Genomic DNA, 27,234 nt, shown 5'->3' on the forward strand with positions numbered 1-27,234 from the left:
AATGGTTCTTTATTATCCAAGGGAGAGTGTTATGGAGGAGGGGGAAGGTTCTTTCTCAGCCCTCAAACCAAGAAATGGAGAGAGTAAGAGGCAATAAGTGGGAGACTAAAATAAATAGAAAAGAGCAGTAAATGGAAAAACTGTGTGACTTTTTCATGGCAAGTCCTCAGGCCACAAGGAGTCAGATCAAAGTTGGAAAGAGGGAAGAAGATTTTAAAATACATATGAGATTTAAGTTTGGATTTAGAAAGATCTAGTCTTTTTTGCATGAGACTGAATCTTAACAATATCATTCTGTTTTTAAATAGAATTCTCTTGGAGGTCATGGATTCTTCCTGAGATGGCAAATTCTGGAGAAGAGATATTTAGTAGAGTATAAATAGAATCAGGAGTCGGATAAGTGTAAAGTTATTCCTACTTATTCCAACAGAGTTCAGGCTCTTCAATAAATCATGGTAGTAGATGAAATTATCCAAGGAAAAAGAAGTCTAAGGACAAAAATGAAGAATGTTTGCAGTTAGGAGATAATATGATTAAGAGGAGAAAAAAGAAAATTAACAATAAGGCAAAAGAAATAGGAAAGAGGAAAAAAGCCATTTCAAGTCCTCCGGAAATCACTGTACCATAGAAATCAAGGGAAGAGTTTTGGGGAGAAGAATGTGCCTGCAGGAAAGAGATTAGGAGAGATAAAAGCAGAAAACAGAACATGCAATTGATGATCAGGATGACATTTTTAATTGTTATGAATTTCAGGAAACTGGCAAGAGCAGAAGCCAAATATAAAAAATTAATAAGTGAAAGATAATTAGAAAGTAGAGCCAGCATATTTAGACTACAGTGACAGAAACTTTGACAATGAAGGAAAAGAGGAAAAAATAGAAAGTTTATTGAGAATGTAGTAGAGCACGCAGAAAGTTTTTCTTAGTATGGGGTCAGGGAGTATGGGCACATATTCATAGGCAGAGGGGTGGAAGAAAATGCATGTAAAGAGGAGACAGGGCTTCCCTGGTGGTGCGGTGGTTGAGAGTCTGCCTGCCGATGCAGGAGACACGGGTTCGTGCCCCGGTCCGGGAAGATCCCACACGCCGCGGAGCAGCTGGGCCCGTGAGCCATGGCCGCTGAGCCTGCACGTCCGGAGCCTGTGCTCCGCAACGGGAGAGGCCACAACAGTGAGAGGCCCGCGTACCGCAAAAAAAAAAAAAAAAAAAAAAAAAAGAGGAGACAGATTCCAAGGAGTGTAGGAGGAACCTTGTCAAGGAAGAAGCAGTAGAATGGAACAGGAAGAATGGAGGACAGATAGCAGATAGATAAGATTTGCATCCCGGGTATCTCGGGACTTCCCTGGTGGCGCAGTGGTTAAGAATCTGCCTGCCAATTCAGGGGACAAGGGTTTGATCCCTGGTCCAGGAAGATCCCACATGCCATGGAGCAGCTAAGCCTGTGCACCACAGCTACTGAGCCTGCACTCTAGAGTCCACGAGCCACAACTGCTGAGCCCACGTGCCACAACTACTGAAGCCCGTGTGCCTAGAGCCCGTGCTCCGCAACAAGAGAAGCCACCACAGTGAGACGCCCGCACACCACAACGAAGAGTAGCCCCTGCTCGCTGCACTAGAGAAAGCCTGCGCACAGCAACAAAGACCCAACACAGCCAAAAATAAATAAATTAATTAATTAATTAAATTGTTTTAAAAAAATAGGTATCTCTAAAAAACCAGATCCTGTAATGAGAATTCAAGTCAGAAGAAGCCAGATAGGAAAGGGGCCAAGCAAAGGTTCCACTGTGAGCAAAGTCCAGACCTCAGACATGCCTTTTAAAGCTTTGGAGGGTAAACCTCACTTAGCAAGGGAGCTTGACTTTGAACTCCCACCCAGTTATTCACTGGATAAGGGCAAAAATCCTGGGGAGACATACACTCCCAAGATTTCTGGCTCTCAGCACTACTTGTGAAAGAAGAGATTCTAGTAGCTGTCCTCTGAAGAAAGTTGGATGTGTGAGCTACTAAAAACAAAAGGACACAGGAGCTGGGCACTGGAGTACACAGAAATAGGAAACAAGATCTGAGGATGTCTAAGTGCAGCACCAACAGTGTCCACTATGGTTTGGAAGTCCAGCTTGGACATTTCCTACGTTTGGGATCTTTTGAAGTATCTTGATCTCAAACGCTTATATCCTTTTTGGTTATTGGGAAGATTAAATGAGGTAAATTTAAATGGGAGGATTAAATTAGGGAAAGTTCTCTTCTTCTCTTTTTGGAGATGAAGTGAAAGAGATAGAGTATAGCAATAGAATATATTTTAGCGGTTAAAATTAGTAAAATTGAAGAAACTCATAGATGATATGAGTAGAGTTAGCAGCTTTAAATGAATAAGTAAATTTTGGTGAAACTATTGTGGTGAATAGAATATGAATAAAGTATAATATGAATAAAAGGATTCCAAGCAACATGAGTCCAGCTGGAATGGGTTTCTAGAATCTAATGGGGTATTTATATGACCTTGAGTAATAGTGCTCAGCAACTTAGCAGTAGCAAAATAATGGGGAAAAAATGGGCTAAACGAGGAGCAGGTGGTGACAGATTCAAAACTGGCAATTGTAAGGGAATAACTATGGGTTGCTAATCAGGAGTTGAGGTCTAGAAATTAGTGATGAAATGGAGGGAAACCAAAAACGGGAGATCAGAGTAATGTAAGGCAGAGGCAAAAGAGAGACGAAGGTCCCTGGAACAGATAAGATGAGGAACCAGGAGCTGGGATGTTCATAGGATCAACAACATGAGCCATAAAGTCCCTGAGTATGTCTGCTAGAAGGGAGAAGATGGCAAACTTGTCAGAGATTAGTAAAGCAGTTAAATGGATTTGGTGGTTAATTGTAATAGAGTGACTATGTGATGGTAAGGGAAAATGGAATCTACAAATTCATAATGTGAATGCTTTGAAATAAGTGCATATAACCTCAGAGAAAGTTTTGTTTTTTCTTACTTAAATCTACTTCGCTTTTATTCTGGACACGATGGCATCCATTTCCTCAGGCATCTCATTGCAGTAACCGTTCTTTTCTGTTCGATCATCTTTAACTTATTACTTTCAATGAAGCCTTTCCCTTTGCTTTCAAATAGGGTCAGATCCCTCTTATTTGAAAAGAAAAATACTGTCTTATTTCTCTCCGCACGTTTACTTCTCAACTTCTTAGAATAGAAGTAAATGTCTCCTCACTTAACTGCTGAAATGAATTTTCAGCTTTAGTTCTTTCCAGGAATTTCTAAATTTATCCACAGCCAAATCCAGATTTTGTTTTTCCAATTTTTTTTCACACCCCTTGCCTTCTCCTTGACATTTCTCCATCATTTATCTACTCAAGGGTTTATTTTTTCTGTTACCTTCTTTAACTCTGAGTTTTCTTGTTCTCTCTGACCCCTTCCATGTATTTCCTCTGAGCATTGTATTTCTCTTCTGAGCATCTTTCTCCTCACTTAAAGCTCCGTATGCTATTTTCTCTCTTGCTATATTTATCTTTTAAACATATTTTCATGTTTCTGACATTAATCACTACATTACATCCAATATTTCATCTTCATTCCTTTAATTATATTTACAATTTCCTTTAGAAATGATTTATTTGAACATCCAACTGTCACTGAAACTTACCATGTCCTCCTAGTTTTCATCTACTGACTTTCTTTCCTAACCATGGCGTCTCTTTTTGTGTTATCATGGTTCTTTCGTCCTGACGAGATTGAAACTTACTTCAGACTTTCCATAGGTTTTCATCACCTATTTCCATCTGTCTGTAAATCCTGTCATTCCTTGTCTCCAGCTGTCTCTTAGGTTTTCCATTTCTCTCCATTGTGACTCTGAGCTCAGCACTGACTTAGCCGGAGGATCTCAGTAAGCACTTTTGATTTATTAATTTTGAGCCCCCCAAACAAGATTTACATTTCATCCCACAGAACAAGAAATCTTTGACATGCATAACAATATTTTAAATATTGTTTCTCTCTGTCTTCACTTCTTAAAAACTTTTCTTCGATATTAATTGTCACATGGATAGATATTTTTCAGGATTCATAGTTAAGAATTGATATGCCTTTTCAAATATTAGGTTTATTTTCAGGAAATGTTTATTACTGCTTGGAAACATTAGTGATATGTGTCTTCTAATACCTTATCTACATGTTTACTGATGACTTCGGGGTCGGGGGAGAAGGACTTATAAATGACCACTCTATGTAAAAATTTGAATAACTTTCACCTGGAAATCAAACACTGATTTCCAGGTAATATTACATAGACATTTAAGTGTCAAAATTCATATCACAGGAATAAAGTACAGCATTTTAATATTCTGTTTGATGTTAAAACATGGCAGGTGTATTGCCAAGAGAAAAGGTGAACCATAATGGAGTAAATTAGCTGAATCCAAGATATAAATGTGCCTTGAAAAGTGGGCATGAAGCCTGTTTTTGAGCAATGGAGACTTGAGGTCTTTTAAAATGTAGCCATATGCAAAACAGAAAGTGTATATGAATTTAGTTCAGCTTGAAAATTCAGTTTCTCCCCTCCGTTGACTTCTTTATTTTTTTTGGTAAGGCCTCACTCTCTTTAAAAAACTTAAAATGTAATAATTCTCTTTATGCTAAAAAGTCATTTTCTACCTACAATAAAAAAAAAGATGCATAGAAAGTCACAGTATGATACCGAAAAAGTTGGTTAACCTCCCATGATGTATGATCTCTAAGTGAAACACAAATACTCTGTGATTTTTTTTTTTTCTTGTTAGGCAGTAGAATCTACATTGCCTCTCTTAATTTAGCTTTATATCTCTACAACCATAAATAACTTTCTGAAAAGTGTTTCTTTCCATGGCACAGATTCAGCTTTACATGATATTTTGGTGTTCAAAAAGTACATATTGTTAAATGGTCTTTCATTGACTATATATACATATATGCTTTTGGAATATGCCCAGTAATATACAGAAGGTCTTGAATGACAGTTTAACATCTGTTGAGATAGCAAAAGTATAGCATAGTTTAACACCATCTCCTAAAGTATCAATGTATTTTACATCTGAAGACGAGGTAACATATAAAAAAGAAGGAATTAAATTTTGCAATAGAAATAGTGGTAGAATCAGGGTGATAGTTTATAATATTAATATACCATGATGGTCAAGTAATTCAGAAATACCACAATTATTCCCCAAATCACAGCCACCTTTTTCTACAAGTCTCTGAGGCATACAAATTATAAGGACAAATGAAAGAAAAGTGCGATACTATTTTTCACTAGGAATTTTCCAAAAAAGTCTCTTCTTTCAAAGATAGTTAGGTCTCACCTACTTTTTTCCAATATGCTTTATTCTCATTTCTTAACCTCTAAACATAAATCTTGGACCTTACCTCTCCCGCTAAAATGAGAAAAGAAGGACTAGAAATTATCAAAATGCCCTGGGTTATCATTGCAGCTCTGAGCTGGTGGAGGAGAAAGTGATCCCAGAAAGGTCATGCCACTTCCCATTGTAAGAGGGAGCCCCTGGCCCAGACCACCAAAGCTATGTCGAATGGAGACCAGCGATAGCCACACAAAACTGTAGGACCTTTTCCTAATTTCTTAAGGGATCTGACCAATAAAAATGTGGTAAAGGGTAAAAAGAGGAGTTTAAGATATTCCTTTCTCTATTTGCCTATAGAAATCTCCTCAGTGTGTTTTGACATGGGATATCCAGAATAGGTTGCATATGACTGCTATATAAGATGGTTTGGGGTTCATGAAACAAATTAAAATTTTCTGTATAATATTTTAAGAATTCCAAATCAACTCATGAGCACTACGAGTCTAGGCCCTAGGCATCTCAGTGTTAAATATTTCATAGGAAAATTCATAGATTATAAGGAAACATCAAATATTATATACTGAAAATACCAAAAGTGAATAAAAGATGGACCACTCAGGAAAACCATTGTTAAACCATGTAAGTAGCAAACGAATATCATATATGTACACATAAATGTATATGTTTATGTACATATTTATTGAAAGGATGGGCAAGGAGGCAGGCTGTAAATAGATACATAAAATAAGGAATTAAAAACATAATATGGGGTGATAAGTCTAACATGCTATGGAATTACAGATGCCAAAGAAATTTTTCTTTCTAAAGCCTCTTTCTCCATACTTCTCCAGTGTTGGCTGGGTACACACATAATGATTGTTTTATATAATTAATTCATATTGGAAAGTAATGAGTCAAGAAGGAATCTAATGTAAAACTAAAGAATAACAAAAACCAGAACAAGGCCTGAAGAACAAACGATAACTTAAAAATATTTTTTAAGCTTAAACGTAAGGAGAGAACAACGCAGATGGCCTGTATGTTTATTTTGCTTCAAAGGAAAGGTTTATTTCCGAAGTTGTTTGTAGGAATAATAACTTCTCTCACCACAGCACTTCCACAGTTTCAGTGTTGAAGCCCCTACTTTCATGTCGTATAGAGACTTACAACTAGCAAGTTTTAAGCATTGCTGGTAGCATTTTTCTCAGGTAATTCTTTACTTACCCATCTGCCTCTGCCATTAAACAGTGACCTTCATAAGGGTCACTAAGTCCAATTCATTTCATATTATCAGTTCCTAGCACTTAATAGGTACCTAATTAATATTTGTTGAATGAGTGCATGACTGCAATGAAAGTATACATTTGAGAATCATCCACCGAACCACTGTCAAAAACAAATTAGAAAGTAGTATTCAAGGTTCTACTGTCTCTAGACTCTCTTCCTTTTAGCAGAGTGTTCTGCTATCTGTGGTTGAGTTCTTTTTATATTGCAGGAGCCTCTAAGCAATTCAGGGCTTGAAAAGTGATTTGGGATTGGCATGTAATACTTTCTCAAAACAAAAACTGCACAGAAATGAAGAAAAAGGAAATGTGAAGAAGCCCTCACAGGAATAGAGGAATACACTGTATTCCTCATAGGCGATGAAGGATGTCAATTCACATATTCATGAAATGTATTCAGACTTTGACAGTACTATATTATTTTCCCTGTGCTTTAGCCTGAAGATGGAGACATTGACACGTTGGCCTACAAGGTATTCAATTAATATGTGTTTTAAGTGATTCTAGTGAAACTGCTAAGCTACTATTCCTTATATATAAAATATATATTATATGTGTATAATATATATAAAAGCCTACAGGGCTTCTGTTTTTTGTTTTTCTTATTTTTACAGATAAACTAACACACTGTTGACCTCCACTCTCACAGAGGCCACAATGCCATTCTTGATTCTCTTTTCAACCAAGGCAACTGCCTACATAAGAGAATTATGTGATCTTCATTTTTGTGCCAGCATGGCAATTTTTGGTTATTTCAGGTTTTCTCTAGCATATCTGATAAGTATCTATTTCATACTCTCTTAGGTAAAGGATAGGAATAGGAAGAAATAGCAAATTTATCGTAAAAACTGCAACCCAGATCTATGCTCCAGAGAAACAGTTTATCAGTCAAAAAAACCTTAAATTAAAAGAAAATGATTGATTCAAATTAGTGGCTTTTCACTATGGTTCATATATTTAAAATATAAGAATCATATTTAATACTGTTTCTTTAACAATTTAGACACGTTCGTTCTTCTTTTTCTTGCCCCTACTCCTTTACTCTTTCCCCACCAACTTTGGAGCTTAGCTTTCATGTTGGCCTTATTTCCCCAAAAATATTTATTTGAAATTATTCAAGGACATTTATAATACATTGAAAGTATATTTTTCAGCTTGAATCTAATTGTGACATAAAAACATTTGTTTTCCTTTATAAGAGCACCTGTGTGTAAACTAATTCTGACATCAGTACAGTTGTCATATGGTAAGTTTAAAAACTTTTGGGGACCACTAAGTGTATGCTAGGCCTTTGGAAACTCCAACACTACCAAATGGAGTCTTCTACCTATTAACCAAATGTCAGTAATTAATTGGAAGTTAGTTTGTGATATATATTCTTTGCACATGTTCCTGCCAAGAACTTCTGTGTCTAATTAAGACAATAAGGGATATTTGTGTTATGATGATTTCTGATAGTATTTCTATAATCCTTCAAACCACTTTTGAATGTCTTTTTTAAATGTTCTGTTTTTAAATTCTGTAACTATAAGCTTCTGTAAATAAGGGAATTTTCAGTGTAGAACAAACTATTATCCAGAGAAATGTCGATCATACAATACAGCATTTGATTTTGACAATTTTGAAAATTTCTGGATCTGGGATAGCCTTGGAAAGTATTTTCAGGGCTAGATTAACCAAGCTAATACTCTAAAGGCAATTTTCTTGGCTATATCATACAACAAACACTCCACTACAGCAAAATTTGAACTTAAATGGGGACAACATCTATTTGAAATGCTATCACTGAATGTTAATTTCCATGGAGTCTCAAAAACCAGTGAAAAAATTTTCATTTCTTCCCATTGCTGAAGATCACGTTTATATATGAAGAATCTATGTTCATTAAAGATATCCCAAGCACATCTATGTAAATTACACTCAAATTATTCATAAGTTTCTTGCTGCAGTTTTATAAGTTAGAGAGTATTCTTTCTCTGTATTTGGTTTGTAATTCCCAAAGGTTCTCAAGGTGCTAATTCTATTCAATTCTTTACTTTCAATTTCAGTTTAGGGAGAAAATAAATTATTCTTTGCCTGACCATCATAAAATGTTGCTTAATTTTGGCAAGTGTAGAATATTTTAGTTGTATTAAGTTGATAAATATTTTAGCCATAAAAGTGATGCTTGCAGTCAGCTTTGGCTTTACATATTGTGACAGTGTGTCAAATTACTGCTGAAAATTTGAGTAAAATCTGTACTCAAGATAGTTTTATTTTGAATATTTTTTTATTCCTAATTTTGTTGCCATTCATCTAAGCCTCCTGCCTAGAAGTACTGCAAATTTCAAAAAAATAGGAACTACTAGGGGAAAAAAGAGACTTGTTTTTAATACTAAGACTTTTTTCATGTTTTGTTTTGTTTTTCAAGTATGGAGATCTTTGTTATATTCCTTATACTTAGGGGAAAATATCACTTGATTTAAGATTGTTATATTGTTGTATTATATTTCTATTTGGTGAGACGGCGTAGAGAAGAAGATATAGCCCTGGGTTAGTAAAGCCTGAGTGCAGTTCCCCCCCCATCAGCCATGTGACTGTGGATCATTAACTTCCTGAACTGCAATTTCCAAAGTTGTGAGAATTAAATATGTTAAATGGGTGATTTGACCTCCTCACTCGGTATAATATTTTTATTAGTTATTTAGTACATTTGAAAGATTACTATTAAATAAAAAGTATATTATACCCATTGCCTTCCATATTTGAACTCTGGAGTGTATTAAAAGTAGATGACAAGAATCAGATTGAATAAATAAGCGCAGATCTGTCTTGGCTCCCAAAATGCCTCCTTCACAGTGTAACATCCCTGTCATCTTAACAAATGACTGACTTGTCATTTTAGTGTCATTAGTAATGCTAAAATTTCTCCTTGAAAAGTTAAATGAAGCAACATTTTACCTCTCAGTTAAAATAGTGTTTTTATTTTTAATAATTTTTTAATGCAATGTCCCTTAAAGATTTAAAAATCATAATTTTAATAGAAATATAGATATTTCCATGCCTGCTTCCACCTAGATCTAACGAATATTAGTTGGATTTCTTTTTTTTTTTTTGCGGTACGCGGGCCTCTCACTGTTGTGGCCTCTCCCTTTGCTGAGCACAGGCTCCGGACGTGCAGGCTCTGCGGCCATGGCTCACGGGCCCAGCCGCTCCGCGGCATGTGGGATCTTCCCGGACCGGGGCACGAACCCGTGTCCCCTGCATCGGCAGGCGGACTCTCAACCACTGCGCCACCAGGGAAGCCCTAGTTGGATTTCTTGCTACAGAGTTTTCCCTTTTTGATTTATAGAGCTTATAAATATGAATGAAAGTTTCTTCAGGATTAATATACTTGGGATTCCAGCCACACCTCATATTTGTCTGGGTGTAAAAGTCCAATGCATTTATTTTGTACAGTATTTTCAGGGGGAAAAAAATCGACTTTTAAAATAAATCAAAACAATATGCATAAAGGAAATACATATTTTATGTAGTTTATCATTTTTCATGGATAAATAATACAAAATATGAATGTAGGTCTTCTTTGCTTTTCCTATATGCAGTCTCACTTTCTCTTCTTGTGTATGATTGCTGTTATATATGTATTCAAATATGCACAGAATACACACTCATTTTTACCTGACTGAATCAATGATTGCCATATTTTTCTAAACTTTAGTCAGTCATTGCTGTTATCTGACAGCTGAATAAAACTTCACTGGGCATAACTTCAAAAGAATAGATCTGATTTATCTGAAAGCATGAATTTCTGTACTGTAATATAAATACTATATTTATTGAATGAATAGGTGAAAGAAACATGGATTATGTACCTTCTTTTTTAACATTTCATTTTTTGACATGTTATATTTCAGCATACTGGGGATTTTCTTTCTTTTATATTTTATTTTCTTCCACAGTCCTTCCACATGACGTTAAAAGATTACTAAAATAAGAATGTCTGCTTTGTATAAATTCATGTTTTAAGATGGTTTCACAAGATGATTTATAAAATTCAAAGTTGAATAGCCATTTAGCAATCTAAGTGGACAGAACTGAAAGTTATAATGCATTCATGTATACATTCATAAATTACCTAGTGCTGTAGGTATAATCGTGAATAAGAAAAAAGATCACTGTTCTCACTGAGCTTAAAGTCTAATGGGAGCAAAAAATATTAATAAAAAGTAACTTTGTAAAGAAACACAAGTGTAAATTTGCCACTCTAATTCATGCTATGAAGCAGAGTATATGCTGCAATAATCAGAACACAGAAGGCTTCTTGAGGGAAATGTTTGATATAGTAAAAAAACAGAAGGAATTAAGCAAGTAGATTGAAAAAAAGCATTTCAGATAGGGAGCAGCATGTACAAAAGGTATTTTGGAAATTCTTCCCTGTGATTTCTATGAATGGTTAAATTTTTTTTATAATAAAAATTATTTTATTGTAAACAATACACACATATATTGATTTTAAAATGGTATTATTTTCTGTTAGTATGAATGGCATTGCTGTTGTTATTAATACTACACAGTTTTGTGTTTATCTGCATTTATCTACAATTTAATTTCAGCTACTTGTTCTGGACTGAGTGGGGACAGATGCCATCCATTGGAAAGGCTCGTTTAGATGGCTCAGAGAAGGTTGTCCTCGTAAGCATGGGAATAGCATGGCCAAATGGCATCTCCATTGACTATGAGGTCTGTTGGATTTCTTAAGTATTGAAAGTGCATTAACTGCGAACTTGCATTAGTCTACTTTTAGTGTTCTCTTATTTTCTTTATAAAACAATCAAAAACAGCTTGTAATATTACTTTTCAATCAACCTTAGGAAAATAAATTGTATTGGTGTGATGCTCGTATAGACAAGATAGAAAGAATTGACCTTGAGACTGGCGGGAATCGTGAGATGGTGCTGTCAGGGAGCAATGTGGATATGTTTTCAGTTGCAGTCTTTGGGGCGTACATCTACTGGTCTGACAGGTAATTTATTTTTTCATAAGTATTTGAGTCTCAAAATGTTATTTTAGTGCCAATTGCTTTACCCTTGTAGGATTAGCCATTCCTTAGCAAGGTCACAGAAAAGATCTCACAAAACCATGTAATTTCCACAGAAGAGGCAGTCACTCTTGCTAGTCCAGGCTCAACCCTTTCAATGTCACAGACTAATGTTGGTTTCTTTCCCTTCTGCTGGGCCATCTGTTACCTTCAGCTTAAATAACTGGCTTGATTTGGATTAAAGATTGTTGACCACGTATGTTCAATTTCTTGGCAGAGCACATGCCAACGGGTCCATCAGAAGGGGCCACAAGAATGATGCCACAGAAACCGTAACCATGAGAACGGGTCTTGGAGTCAACCTGAAGGAGGTTAAAATCTTTAACCGAGTAAGAGAGAAAGGTCAGCACTCTTGTATGATAAATACATTTTATGTTATTTCTTTCTCTTATTTTTTTGACATTTATTTATCAAACTTAAGTTAGGGATTAATTCTTATATGAGTCCAAAACCTCAAGACCCTATTTTTTTACATCTAATTTCCTACAAAAATCATATAGTAGCCTAATGAAATAAATATATAATAGTTCATGGATAGTTTTGCCTAGGACAGTGCATGTATATGGACATGTTATATACCTGGTATGGCTTCAGTATAGGTTTAGACTAAGTAATATAGAAACACTTGATAAATATACATGTTCAATGAAGTATACAAAGCACAATTAGGATATTAGAAAAAAGCAGCCAAAATGTTTTTTTGATTATATATATATATTTTTTAATAGTCACACACTTTATTTAGAACTAATATGCCACATTACTTGGGCCGAAAGGTTGTTTTCATGTCAGATTATATTTTAATACATAAAGTGATGATGGCTCCAGAAGGTTGCTATTAGTGTGAAACAAGTCCAGAGTCATCATTTCTTTAAAATATGTGTTTTGAAACTGATATGACATGATTTGGATTTTTTTTAATATCACTTCCATTAAGATAATGTTCATTTTAAATGTCCATTAGAGTAAATTGTAATTAATTTTCTTGACATCAAAGGAAGGTATAATAATTTTGGAGAGGATGATGGATTCATAGAGGAGAATTAGTCTGATGCAGAAATCTTAATATCATGTTATATCTTCACTCAAAACTGGAGTGAAAAACTTACGCCCAATATACTTAGGAAGGTAGGCACATTAGAGCCATAAATTTCTTCGATATCTTATATACTTCATAGACACCAAGTTTAAGATACTGCCTATTTCTTTTGATGAATGCAGTTCATGTTTTGAGTGAATCAGTTACTTGTACCAAAGATTACAATATATACAACCTATTGTAATCTCAGTATCAAGTTTCAAAAGGGTTATGCACTTAACTGGCTGATTAAGGGAGACTTTTTATGCTTCTCTTTGGATGGTCAGGGGAGCAGAAGAATGTGATCTTTGAAATAAAAAAAATCCCAGGTTTTAAACTGAAGTGATTAAAAATAGCAGTACTCTAAAGTGTTTGGATTTATACTGACCAGTCTAAAAGTTAAGCATAAAATAACCCAGAATATTCAACATTAAATTTTTAATATTTTTCTAAGAAAAAACTATCTGGAAAACAAAAGAAAAAACACAGACATACGTGTGTGTACCTTCTTTTTCTCCCTAGGGACCAATGTTTGTGCCAAGGACAATGGGGGATGTCAGCAACTCTGTCTTTATCGAGGAAATTCCCAGAGAACTTGTGCTTGTGCCCATGGATATTTGGCAGAGGATGGAGTTACTTGCTTAAGGCATGAAGGCTATTTGCTGTATTCAGGGAGAACAATATTAAAAAGTATACATCTTTCTGATGAAACCAATTTAAATTCACCAATAAGGCCATATGAAAATCCACATTATTTCAAGAATGTCATAGCTTTGGCTTTTGACTATAATCAAAGAAGAAAAGGTACCAACCGAATCTTCTACAGCGATGCACACTTTGGAAATATACAGCTTATTAAAGATAACTGGGAAGACAGACAAGTAATTGTTGAAAGTAAGTACAACAATTTATTTTTAAACAAACAGTTTGGTGGAAATGAGTATCATTTGGAGTAGTAGAGAAATTAGAGTGGTAGTTGCATGTAGCAATTATATTTTCCTAGAGTTTATATTCAAGAATGAGTGAAACTATAACATCCAAACCCCCAAAAGTCAAAGAAGTAATTAACTGCTAGCATGTACAGTGTGAATATTATGATTATTAGCTTCTAATCATGGAACACTCAGTATATTCCTTTATAATGTTTCTTATTAATAAGTGTATTAAATTCATGGAAAATAATTTTTCAGTATAAAACTTACTAATTTTATTTTCTTCCAGTGGGTGAAATTATATCTTTAAGAATATCTACCTAATTATATTCAGTGAATTTTATTTTCTCAAGTATCAGATTTTTTGTGTGCATATATATGACAGTCTTGATGAGAAAATGTTATTAAATAATCTAATATTTTTAAAATATTTTAATAGTCTACAGGACAATACTTTTAATATTTTACAGGACTCAAACATAATATTGTGTGAATTATCTATACATTATAATTTAGAGAAACTTCTTTCCTGTCATCCAACTTTTACAGGGACAATCTTCATATTCCTCATTCAGCATCTCTCTCTTCTCTATCTCTATGTGATTTCCATATATTCCTCACTTTTCCAATTTCACTATACTGAGGTCAATCTTTTTCATTACTTTTTAAATTGCAAAATAATACATAAATTATAAAATGTTCAAGTAATACGGATTTTTAACTGAAGTTTCTGCCTCATCCCTGCAACATCAATTCCATTTACTTACTCGTAAGTGACAGCTGTCATGCCTCCAGAATTTTCTTGCAGTATGTGTATCATTTGTAATTACAAAAATGTAATGATACAATATTCACCTGCTTTTTTTCACTTACAATATATCTTAAAAAGCTTTTAAGGCTATTTAAGATAAGGCTCTATCTTATTCTTTTGAAAGCCTGCATCTATCCTATACTAAGAGTAAACTAATTTACTTAACCATTTTCTCACTGACAATCATTTAGGTTGTTTTTGGTGTCTTATCACTACCTACAATGTCACAGTGAACATTTGTGCACATAAATATGTTTTTTCACACATGTGAATATTTCTTTAGCATAGAATCCTAGAAATAGAACTGCAAAATCATTGTTTTATTTTTTTTTAGAACTGGTCACATTTCTCCAAAAAGACCATATCAATTTATGTTTTCATTAACTGTTTATAAAAAGATCCATTTTCCCACACTTTTGACAATGATTTTATAATTATTAGCTTATGACTAATATGTTAAAAAAGTCAACATATTAATATACATTTACCTGATAACTAGTGAGATCCAGCATCTATTCATATGCTTACTCATGTGAAAAACACATCAAACTCCCTATTGTACATTACCATCCCATGCTAAGCCTGTCACAGTTTATTTTGTTCTTTCAGTATTTAATATCCTCACAATCCCTTTTGCCTATTCAAACCTGACAGCCTTTCCAAATCAGTTCAGGTGTGTACTTTCAAGCATATACAAATACACATTCTTGTTTCTTTATTCTCTAGGTTACTATACTTGTTGATAATTTCATAACAATTTGTATATTCCAGCACATGCCATTTTGGCTTCCCTGTGTGTGTGTATATATATGAAGATGCAACTATAACTGTACTGATCATAGACTTGAGACATATTCAAGACTTACTGATTCTTTGGGTATATCCCTATGAAGTTTACATTATAATTCTCTCTGGTCCTCCCTCCATTTTCCTAGACTGACACAATTCAGAGTTGGAAGTGCTTATGTTGCATCTGTAATCTATTAACTAACTTATTCATTTTCTGTGCTCCAGATTCTTTGTCAGGTACCCTGGGCATAAAGATGAATATGAGTCCATAGACCTTTAGAAGCCATAGTTTAAGAAGAAAACTATGAGTAAACAGACATTGAAATTCACTAGAATCTATAATATACTAAAGGCCTAGAGAATAAATAATCTTTCTGAGGAAGCGCAGAGGATGCCACTGAGATGAGTTGAGGAAATGTAAGGGATCAATAGGAGTCTGCCTGTTGAGCCCGGTGGAGAAGGATGAATTTTAGACCAATGGTCCCCAAATTTGGTTCCTAGGGTCTCCTAATACATGTTCAAAATTATTTTCATAATAAGAGATCAAAATTATTTTCATAATAATACTAGATATTTATTTGCCTTTCCACTGTGTTGACATTTGCACCAATGGTGCAAAAGCCATTGTGGCTAAATTGCTGGTACCTTAGCACTAATCAATACAGTGGTACCAAACAGTACTAGTAGTCATTGCATTTTTCACTGCCACTTAATAGCAGGAAAAAAAAAGAAAAGAGCCAGTTTCACTTAAGAATGTCCTTGAAGAAAAAGTAAAATAATTTTATTAAATATTAATCCTTCAATACACATCTCTTTAATATGCTGTGTGATATTATAAAATACATATAAGGAACTCTGATGCATTCTGAAGTATAGTTGCCTGAAGGATACCACGTATTTCTGTCATTATTTGAGTTTATGCTTTTTTTAAGGAATATCATTTTTTACTTAAAAGAATGAGGAACAAACTATGGTTATTCAAACCTGGGTGTATGGCAGACTAAATGCAATGAGTCTGTCACTCCAAGGAAAATGACCTACATTATTTATTGCAAATAAAAATCAAGATTTCAAGTAAAAATTAAAATTTTCAAGACTTGTATCCACCATAGTTAGCTTGATAGCTTCCCATACTTCTGATGAGATGTGTAGTGATATTACTAGTGATTTGGAGTGGGGGGGGGTATTGCATGCTGAAATTGTCAGCATTTGGAGGATATGCATAACTCAGGGGACCAATATTTTCCAAATGACATGATAAAATCATGCCTGGGTAAATGATCCATTCAGAGTATAAGATAGACCAATGAATTTTAATGTAATAGAATAGGAAAAGTTCATCACTATAGTTTCTGATTCCACACGGAAGCTAACCTTTAAGTAACTACCATTTGTGTTGTTGTAGTATAAAATCATATCCAGAATTATCTGAAAAGGCTGTTAAAACCCTCCTTCCTTTTCCAACTTCACTGCTGTGTGAAGCTGGATTTTCTTCACAAATTTCAACTAAAAGAACACAACAGATTGGACGTAGTAGATGTGAGAATCCAGTTGTCTTCTAGTAATCCAGAGAGTAAACAAATTTATAAAATGATAAAACAATGCTGTCTTCTCATTTTAAAAAAATACAGCTATTTTTTAGATGTTATTTATATTAATATGCAGTCAATTCATTTTTGTTTTTTAAAATATATTAATACATATCAAAACAAAGTTTTTAGTTTAAATTTCTAACACAATAGCTATAGACGTAACTCACATACACAAAAATTTTGCTGGAGTCTTCAATACTTTTTAAGACTGTAAAAGTCCTCAGAACAAAAAAGATTACAAACTACTCTTCTAGGCTAAAGGCTCAGAAAATTTTAAGTATAAAGACATGAAAAAGCAAAGGGTAGACAAGGAGTGACACATCATTTGGCATGATTAGAACATGGGTTTCATGGCATGAATGGTGTGAGATGAGGCTATCGAGTCCTAGAGAGAAGTCCAATATTGAAGGATTTGGTCTGCCAAGATAAGAAGTATTAAAGAAAAAGTTTCATTGAGATATAATATACATACCATACAACTCATTCATTAAAAGTGTACTGTTCAATAATTTTGGGTATGCTACATTATTAGTATATTACATTATTAATAATTACATTATTAATTTTTAAAATTAGGTAAAAATATATAAAACATTTGCCATTTCAACTTTTAATTGTACAATTCAGTGACATCAATTACATTCACAATATTGTGCAGCCATCACCATCTATTTCCAAAACTTTTAAAATAAATCTATTTATTTATTGGCTGCCTTGGGTCTTCGTTGCTGCACATAGGCTTTCTCTAGTTGCAGCAAGTGGGGGCTACTCTTCATTGTGGTGCATGGGCTTCTCATTGCAGTGGCTTCTCTTGTTGTGGAGCATGGACTCTAGGCATGTGGGCTTCAGTAGTTGTGGCTCACAGGCTCTAGAGTGCAGGCTCAGAAGTTGTGGCACATGGGCTTAGTCGCTCTGCAGCATGTGGGATCTTCCCAGACCAGGGCTCAAACCCGTGTACCCTGCATTGGCAGGTGGATTCTTAACCACTGTGCCACAGGGAAGTCCTTCCAAATCAGTTTTCTCTCTTTAAACAGAAACCCTGTTTAAGCAATTACTCCCAATTCCCCCTCCCTGTATTCTCTGGTAATCTTTCATCTATTTTCTTTCTCGATGAATTTGGCTATTGTATATATTTCATGTAAGTGGAATCATACAATATATGTTTTGTTGTGTGTGGCACAATTCACTCAGTATAATGTTTTGAAGGTTAATCCATATTGTAGCAGGTGTCAGAAGTTCATTCCCCTTTATGGCTGAATAATATTTTATTGTATGTATATAACATATTTTATTTATCCATTCATCTGTTTATGGACACGAGTTTCTACCTTTGGTTATTGTGAAAATGGCACAGTGAACACTGAGATACTAATATTCAAGATAAGGAGTTATGATTTTTTTCAGTAGATGAAGGGAAGACAATGGAGTGTTCTAAGGTAAGTATATAATAGGACTTTTGTTTTATGAAGATAACTCTGGCTATGTTATGTTTGATGACATTTAAGAGATGCCATGGGAGGTTGTTGCTGAGTTTACAGATCCTATTTATATTGTGGGAAATTAAACTGAAAACAATTTAATCAAAGTATATACATATTTCTGTTCAGTAGTTTGCCTTTTTGTTTGGTTGATAGTTTCCTTCACTGTACAAAAGCTTATTAATTTGATATAGTCACGTTTATTTTTACTTTTGTTGCCCTTGCCTGAAGAGATAGATGCAAAAAAATACTGCTAAGACCAATGTCAAACACTGTACTGCCTACGTTCATCAGGGATATTGGCCTGTAACTTTCTTTTACTGTACTGTTTTACTGTACTGGTTTTATCTGGTTTTTGTATCAGTAATGTTGGCTTCATAGAATGAGTTTGGAATTGTTCTTTCCTCTTCAGTTGTTTGGGATAGTTTGAGAAGGAGAGGTATTAACTCTTCTTTAAAGATTTGGTAGAATTCATCTGTGAAGCTGTCTGGTCCTACACTTTTGTTTGTTGGTCTGCTGAGATTTTCTATTTCCTTGGAAAATTGTATATTTCTAAGAATTTATCCATTTCTTCTAGGTTGTTCAATTAGTTGGTGTACAATTTTTTGTAGTAATCTCTTACTATCCTTTGTATTTCTGTGGTGTCAGTTGTAAGGCTAGATTGTTTGAGATTTTTCTTGGTTCTTGACAAAGGCCTGTATTGGTATAAAATTCCCTCTTAGAACTGCTTTTGCTGCATCCTGTAAATTTTGGATTTTTTGTTTTTATTTTTATTTTTCCAAAGGTATTTTTCTATTTTCTCTTTAATTTCTTCAATGGCCCATTGGTTGTTTAGAAGCATGTTGTTTAGCCTCCACGTTTGTTTTTTTACAGTTTTCTTCTTGTAAATGATTTCTTGTTTCATAACGCTTCGGTCAGAAAAAAATGCTTCATATGAATTCAGTCTTCTTCATTTATTGAGACTTGTTTTGTGGCCTAACATGTAATCTGTTCTGGAGAATATTCCGTGTGCGCTCGAAAACAATGTGTATTTTGCTGTTTGGGGTTGGAATTTTGTCTAGTTATCTATTAGGTCCATCTGATCTAATGTGTCATTTAAGTCAATGTTTCCTTATTGATTTCTTCTATCCATTGATGTAAGTGGTTGTGTTAAAGTTCCCTAGCATTACTGTGTTACTGTCATTTTTTTCTTTATGTCTGTGATTTGCTTTATGTATTTAGGTGCTCCTATGTTGGGTGCATAGATATTAACAAATGTTACAGCCTCTTGTTTGATTAATCCCTTTATCATTATGTGATGCCCTCCTTTGTCCCTTGTTACAGTCTTTGTTTAAAAGTCTATTTTGTCTGATATAAATATTGCTATCCCAGCTTTTGTTTGTTTCCATTTGCATGGAATATCTTTTTCCATCCCTTCACTTTCCAGTCTGTGTGTGTCTTCAGATATGAGTCTCTAGTAGGCAGCATATATATAGGTTGTGTTTCTTTATCCATTCAGCAACCCTGTCTTTTGACTGGAGCATTTTGTCTATTTACATTTAAAGTGATTATTGATAGCTATGTATTTATTGCCATTTTGTTAATCATTTTCTGGTTGTTTTGTAGTTATTCTGTTCTTCTCTCATTCTCCTCCTTTGTGATTTGTTGACTTTCTTTAGTGTTATGTTTATATTCCTTTCTCTTTATTTTTTGTGTATGTATTATAGATGTTTGGTTTGTGGTTACCATATGGTTCATATATAACAACCTACATATGTGTTATTTAAGTTGATGGTTGCATAAGTTTGGGCACATTCTAAAAGCACTACATTTTTACTGACCCTGTTCACAATTTGTGTATTTTGTGTCATATTTTACATCTTTTTGTATATTGCTTATGTAATTATTTTAGAGGTAGATAATTTTACTACTTCTGTCTTTTAACCTTCATACTAGCTCTAGAAGTGATTGATCCACTACCTTTACTACATGTTTGCCTTTACCAGTAGGATGTTTTTTCATATTTGTGGCTTTTTCTTTTCCATTTAATGATGCCCCTTTAACATTTCTTGTAAGGCCAGTTGAGTGGTGATGAACTCCTTTAGTTTTTGCTTGTCTGGGAAACTCTGTATCTCTCCTTTCTTTAATTCTGAATGATAACCTCACCAGACAGAGTATTCTTGATTGTAAGTTTTTTCTTCCAGCACTTTGGATATATCAAGCCAGTTCCTTCTGGTCTGTGAGGTTTCTGCTGCAAAGTCACTGGATAGTCTTTGTGGGTTTCCTTGTGTGTTACTTATTTTTCTCTTGCTGAATTTAAGATTCTCTAACTTTTGACATTTTAATTATAACATGTCTCGGTGTGGGTCTCTTTGGGTTCATCTTGTTTGGCACTCTCTGTGCTTCCTGGACTTGGATGTCTCTTTCCTTTGCCAGGTTAGGGAAATTTTCAGTCATTGTTTCTTCAAAAAGTTTTTCTATTCCTTTCTGTTTATCCTTCTTGAATCCCTATAATGCAAATCTTAGTTTACACTGTATTGTTCCAGAGGTCTCTTAAACTATCCTCATTAAATTATTCATTCTTCTTGCTCTTCCAATTGGGTGATTTCCACTAACCTGTCTGCTGGTCCTTCCCCCTATTTTTTATTTTGGTTACTGGATCCTTTGGTTCCGAGTGGTTCTCTTTTTAATATTTTCTCTTTGTAGAAGAGCTTGCTGAGTTCATTCACTTGTTTCCCAAGTTTGGTGAGCCTATTTGAGCTTTTTATCACATAAATTGCTTATCTAGCTATGTTTTATTTACCTTTTTTTCTGAGGTTTTGGTTTTTTTATTTGAAATGTATTCCTTTGTCTCCTCATTGTGCCTAAGTCTGTGTTTGTTTAGGTACTTAGAATATAGAATAATCAGCTATGTCTCCTAGTCTTGAAAGAGTGGCATTATGTAGAATGTGTCCTGTTGGGCCCAGAGGCACAATCCCCTGTGGGCACCCTGATAGGTGGAGCTGACTCCCCAAAGTGGTTGCTGCTTTGGAGGGACACCATTGTCATCCAAGGCAGCTTGCCAGGTTGGGCAGAGAAGGAGCCACTTTGGATGAACTGGCCGAAGTAGGTGAGTTGGGCAGGACAGGTCCTTGGGAACACTGGGACAGGGTGCCCAGTGTTAGCTGGGTTGATGGATAATGACAGAAATGGTGCCTCCCAGCACTAGGTCAGCTAGGTAGAAGGAGAGTTTAAAAACATGTTGCCTTTCAGCACGTCTGTACCTGGAGAAAGTTCTAACAGATTCCTGCCACTCTGGCACATGCCCTAAAATCAGTCAATGAATCTCATGACCCAAGTGCTTTTCAAAGCTACTGCCTCTGCACTGGAACTTGGAGTGAGTTTGTGCACGAGCTCTTCAAAAGCAGAGTCTTGAGCTCTCTTGGACATAGTCTTCACTGATTTTCAAAGATGGGGCTCTTCTTTCCAGTGCAAGTCCCCTGGGATGGGAGCCCAATGTGATGCTTTGAACCCTTGCTCCTCAGGGAGCACCTCTGCAGCTGTGATATTCCTCCTGCTTGTGTGCCACTATACTAGTTGTGTGGGTTCTGATTAGAACACCATTCTGCTCCTCCTTCTTGTCTTGATGTAACCTTTTCTTTATACGCATAGTTGTAGAAAATCTATTCTGCTAGTGTTCAGGTTGTTCTCAGAAATGGTTGTTCCACATGTAGTTGTAGTTTTGGTGTTTCTGTGGGAGGAGATGAACTCAGGCTCTTCGTACTCTGCCATCTTAACTCAGAACCCCTTTGATATTCTATTTTGATAAATCTGGAAAAACACATTTCATTTTGATACATCTTTTACCAGTTAGTTACGAAAAAAATAAATTCGCTGACATGTGATTAAGTATTTAAAGATAGAAGAGCGTTCTAAATACTTTTACAAATCAGATTTAGGTTTAGATCCTTTATATATCTGAATATGGGGAAAGGATAGGATGAAGGCTCTCTTCTTTATCTTTCAATTCATGTAGAATTAAATTTTTGCTCTGAGGTATAAAAGATGAGATGAAGAGCCACTCAATACACTTAAATGTGTATTACATGCTTACAATGTGCCATAGATTATTAGGTAGTGGCAAATAAAGATGAAAGGTCTATTTTTTTAACCTCTGGGAACTCAAAGTATGGCAAAGGGAAAATGCTGTGTTTCACTTTTTATATATGAAGAGTCAAGACTGTTGGTCAACATGATATTAAAACACCGAGGTTGGTCAACATGATATTAAAACACCGAGGTTATCTCTGGCTTTAAAAACATAGCATGATTGATTGATGATAATTATAAAAAATAAAAACTAAGAAGAGATTCATAATTTCAAAGCACAAAATAAGATTTTCCTTGACTAATAAACAGAACAGAAATACAATGCAGTTAGAATGACTGAAATATAGAGGAACAGGAGCAAGTTTAAAGCCTGCTTGAACCAGGGACTGGGGTGAGGCTGCCACATAGGAAAATAAGGCTGAATTAAAGCTGTGCCATCTCCTTCATATACCAATGTCCTATGTGACATTTTTGCCGTAGAGGCTTAGAGAATACAGAAACAATCCTGTGACCAACACTAACATCAGTCTTTTACACACTGATGGCTTTTCAAGTTCTCATCGGCCCTGTGGAGCAAAAATCCAAGTGAATTATGAAAGACAGGGCTGCAGCTTAAGGCCCAGGAGCCAAGTGAAGGCAACTGAACCAACAAACTACAGGGAATGAGTGCTGGAAGAGAGGTTAAAAAATTAAGGAGAGTCTGCAAATTCAAATTCCACAATAGATGGATTTTAAAGAAATACAGCTAAAAAGGAAAGTGTACCAACCAGCAGATGAGTGAAAACAAATAATAGAACAATTAGAAGGAGACTTTTATAACTTTGGGGGGAGTTCATCAGAGAGGAAAAGGAATACATGTTTATAAGAAGTACAAGAAATGGTGAAACCAAAGAGGCTAAAATTATATAAGAAAAAAATAATTAAAATGAAAACAACTAAAAATCTTAGAACTGAAAAATATGGTCAGAATAATAAAAATTAAAAGGAAATCCCAATTGATAAAGTTTATGTTGGACTAGTCAGAGTGAGAATGAACCAATGGTATGATAAATAGTGAGGAATTAATATGTAAATTACAGAATAAAATGAGAGCAGTTGTGAAACTTGGAAGGTAAGTTGGTAGGTTCAACATGATTATAGCTAGTAGAGGTCAACAAATGACAAAGAAGAGAGGGAAGGAAAGAAAAATATCATCCAAGAAACAATAATGGAGTTTACTACAAAAGAGGAAATAAATGGGTCCTTAGATTGAAAATGAATTCTGAGTAAAAGTAAAAAATTCTTTTCTGAGAAAAAGAATCATAAAATTAAGTCAGCCATCAAAGTAAAATTTCAGAGAATAATAAAAAAAAGGGACAACCTTAAAATGCTCTCAGAAGTAATAGAGAGATTATCTACAGAGGAACAATAATTGAATTTAAGCAGGCATCTCACCAGAAGCATTAGAAATATGTTCACACTCCTCATTAGAAATATGTTCACACTCCTAAGGAAATATATAATCCTAAACTGTTATTCAAAATGAAGGGAAATAAAGATTGTTCCAGACATACAAAATCAGTAACAGTACACCGACATATTCTCACTAAAAAACAAACCAAAAAACCTTAAAATAATGGCTTCAAACTTGACCATAATAAAGTAGTAAATTTGTGTTTTACATTATGACTTGGTATATATGTTTCAGTTTTACAGATTAATATCTTTATTCCATAGGATTCATTCTGATGTTTTGTTTTAGCCAATCAATCAGAGCAGTTTATCATTTAAAAAAACAACATGGCTTAAAATAAGGTCAAAATGTTTCCTTACATTCAATAACCGGTTAATAGAGAAAATTATAAAATATTAGTGGACATAAAGAATGACTTTAAATAAAGGGAGAAAATGTAATTTTCATGATGGGAAAGTAACTTTTTTCATGCAACTTCATATGCTGATCCTAAAATGTACATGGAACAGCAAAATTCCAATAATACCTAAGGCAATTTTGAAAAAATATAAATTTGTAGTCTCTCCTTGACAAGAATTTCACTTATTATAAAGTTATAATAATGAAAACAATGTGATATTATTAAAAGAATAGTAAAATGGAAAAGAGGACTTAAGCAGATCCACACATACATGTCTTGTAAATGTTTTTGTTAACAAGTTGATATTACAAATCAGTTGAAAAATTATGAACTGCATTTAATAAATTTTGCTAGTACAATTTGCATGCAAGAAATAAGTAAAATTCTATCTCTAGCTTATACTGTACTCAAAAATAAGTTTCAGTTGAGAAAGATGGTGAAGTAAAAGGACCGTGAGCTCACCTCCTCTCACAAACACACCAAAATCACAACTAACTGCTGAACAACCATCAATAAAGAAGACTGGAATCTACCAAAAGAAAAAAAGATATTCCTCATCCAAAGACATGAAGAAGAAACCATGGTAGGAGGGGCACACTCACAATATACTCAAATCCCATACTGCCCAGATTAGCAACCCACAAACTGGAGATTGATTATATTGCAGAAGTTCTCCCACAGAAGTGAAAGCTCTGAGCCCCACACCAGTTGCCCCAGCCTAGGGGTCCAGCATTGGGAGGAGTCCACAGAGCATTTGGCTTTGAAGGCTAGCAGAGCTTGATTGTAGGAGCTCCACAGGACTGGGGGAAACAGAGACTTCACTCCTGGAGGGTGCACATAGGTCTCGCAGGCACTGGGACCCTGGGCAGAAGCAGTGACTCCAGAAGAACGTGTGCCAGACCTACCTGCTAGTCTTAGAGTGTCCCTGGGGAGGAGGCAGATGGCTATAGCTCTCTCTGGGGTCATAAAAGGTGGCAGACATTTTGGGTCTTTGGCCCCAAGACCTGGCCCCACCCAACAGCCTGTAAGCTCCAGTGCTGGGATGCCTCAGGCCAAACCACCAACAGGGTGGGAACACAGCCCCAACCATCAGAAGACAGGCTGCCTAAAGACTTCCTGAGCCCACAACCACCTTTAGACACACCACTTGACATATCCCTGCCTACCAGAGGGACAACACCTAGCTAGTGGGCAGACTCTCCGACCAGGAAGCCTGAACAAGCCTTTAGACCAGCCTCACTCACCAGGGGAAAGACACCAGAAGCTAGAAAACCACCATACTGCAACCTGCCAAACTGAGTCCATAAACACAAGTCAGAACCTATTCTGGGGAAACAGCTGGTCTTTGGCCCTTGAGTGAAGGGGAGTATAATGCTGGGACACATAAGACATCCCCTACAGAGGGCCACTTCTCCAAGATAGAGAAGTGTAACTAAACTACCACATACATAAAAATACAAATAGAAATGTGAACAAAATGAGATGACAAAGGAATATGTTACAGATGAAAGAACAAGATAAAACACAAGAACAACTAAGTGAAGTGGAGATAGGCGATCTACCTGAGAAAGAGTTCAAAATAATTATTGTAAAGGTGATCCAAGAACTCAGGAAAAGAATGAATGCACAGAGCAAGAAGTTATAAAAATATTTTACCAAAGAGTCAGAAAATATAAAGAGCAACCAAACAGGGTTGAAGAATACAATAACTGAAATTAAAAATATAGTAGAATGAATCAATAGCAGACTAAATGAGGCAGAAGAACAAATCAGTGGGCTGAAGACAGAATGGTGGAAATCACTGCCATGGAATGGAATAAAGAAAAATAATGAAGAAAATAAGGGCAGTTTAAGAGACCTATGGGACAATATCAAACACACTAACATTTGCATTATAGGGGTCCTAAAAGGAGAAGAGAGAGAGAAAGAGCCTGAGAATATTTGAAGAAATAATAGCTGAAAACTTCCCTAACATGGGAAATGAAACAATCACCCAAGTCCAGGAAAAGCACAGAGTCCCATACAGGATAAACCCAAGCAGAAACATGCCAAGAAACACATTAATCAAATTGACAAAAATTAAAGACAAAGAGAAAATATTAAAAGCAACAAGGGAAAAGCAAAAAATAACATACAAGGGAATTTACATAAGGTTATCAGCTGATTTTTCAGCTGAAATTCTGCAGGCCACAGGGGAGTGGCGCCATATATTTAAAGTGATGAAAGGGAATAACCTACAACCAAGAACACTCTATCCAGCAGCAAGGCTCTCGTTCAGATTCAGTGGATAAATCAAAAGCTTTACAGATAAGCAAAAACTAAAAGAACTCATCACCACCAAACCAGCTTTACAACAACTGCCAAAAGAACTTCTCTAAGCAGAAAACGCTGGAAGTAGAAACAAGACAATTAATAGGAAAGCTCACCAGTAAAGGCAAACATATAGTAAAGGTAGAAAATCATCTACATACAAATATGATATCAAAACCAGTAATCATAAGAGGAGGAGAGTATGAATGCAGGATATTTGAAATTAAGAGGTCTGCAACTTAAAACAGTCATGTGTACATGTAGACCGCTATACCAAAACCTCATGGTAACTGCAAACAAAATATCTATAATAGATGTACACACTAAAATTAAAAGGAATCCAAACACAACACTAAAGATAGTCATCAAATCACAAGAGAACAAAAGAGAAAAGCAAGAAAAAGAGATCTACACAAACAAATCTAAAACAATTAACAAAATGGCAATAAGAACATATAAAATAGATAATTACCTTAAATGTAAAAGGATTAAATGCTTCCACCAGAAGACATAGACTGACGGAATGGATACACAAATAAGACCCATATATATGCTGTCTACAAGAGACCCACATCAGATCTAGAGACACATATAGACTGAAAGTGAGGGGACAGAAAAAGGTATT

The 27,234-nt window shown here is 35.1% G+C and overlaps 1 protein-coding gene across 1 annotated transcript in view; it reads left to right on the forward strand.

The window, feature by feature from the left end:
* Nucleotides 1–27,234, forward strand: part of LRP1B (LDL receptor related protein 1B) — a 1,442,028-nt gene that overhangs the window by 961,033 nt on the left and 453,761 nt on the right. The window contains exons 38-41 of the mRNA XM_060151186.1: nt 11,214–11,340; nt 11,472–11,623; nt 11,916–12,040; nt 13,299–13,670. Of these exons, the coding sequence (XP_060007169.1) occupies nt 11,214–11,340; nt 11,472–11,623; nt 11,916–12,040; nt 13,299–13,670 (776 nt within the window). The remainder of the gene's footprint in view (nt 1–11,213; nt 11,341–11,471; nt 11,624–11,915; nt 12,041–13,298; nt 13,671–27,234) is intronic.

Source organism: Lagenorhynchus albirostris, chromosome 6 (genome assembly GCF_949774975.1).
Source record: "Lagenorhynchus albirostris chromosome 6, mLagAlb1.1, whole genome shotgun sequence".
NCBI classification, from domain to species: domain Eukaryota; kingdom Metazoa; phylum Chordata; class Mammalia; order Artiodactyla; family Delphinidae; genus Lagenorhynchus; species Lagenorhynchus albirostris.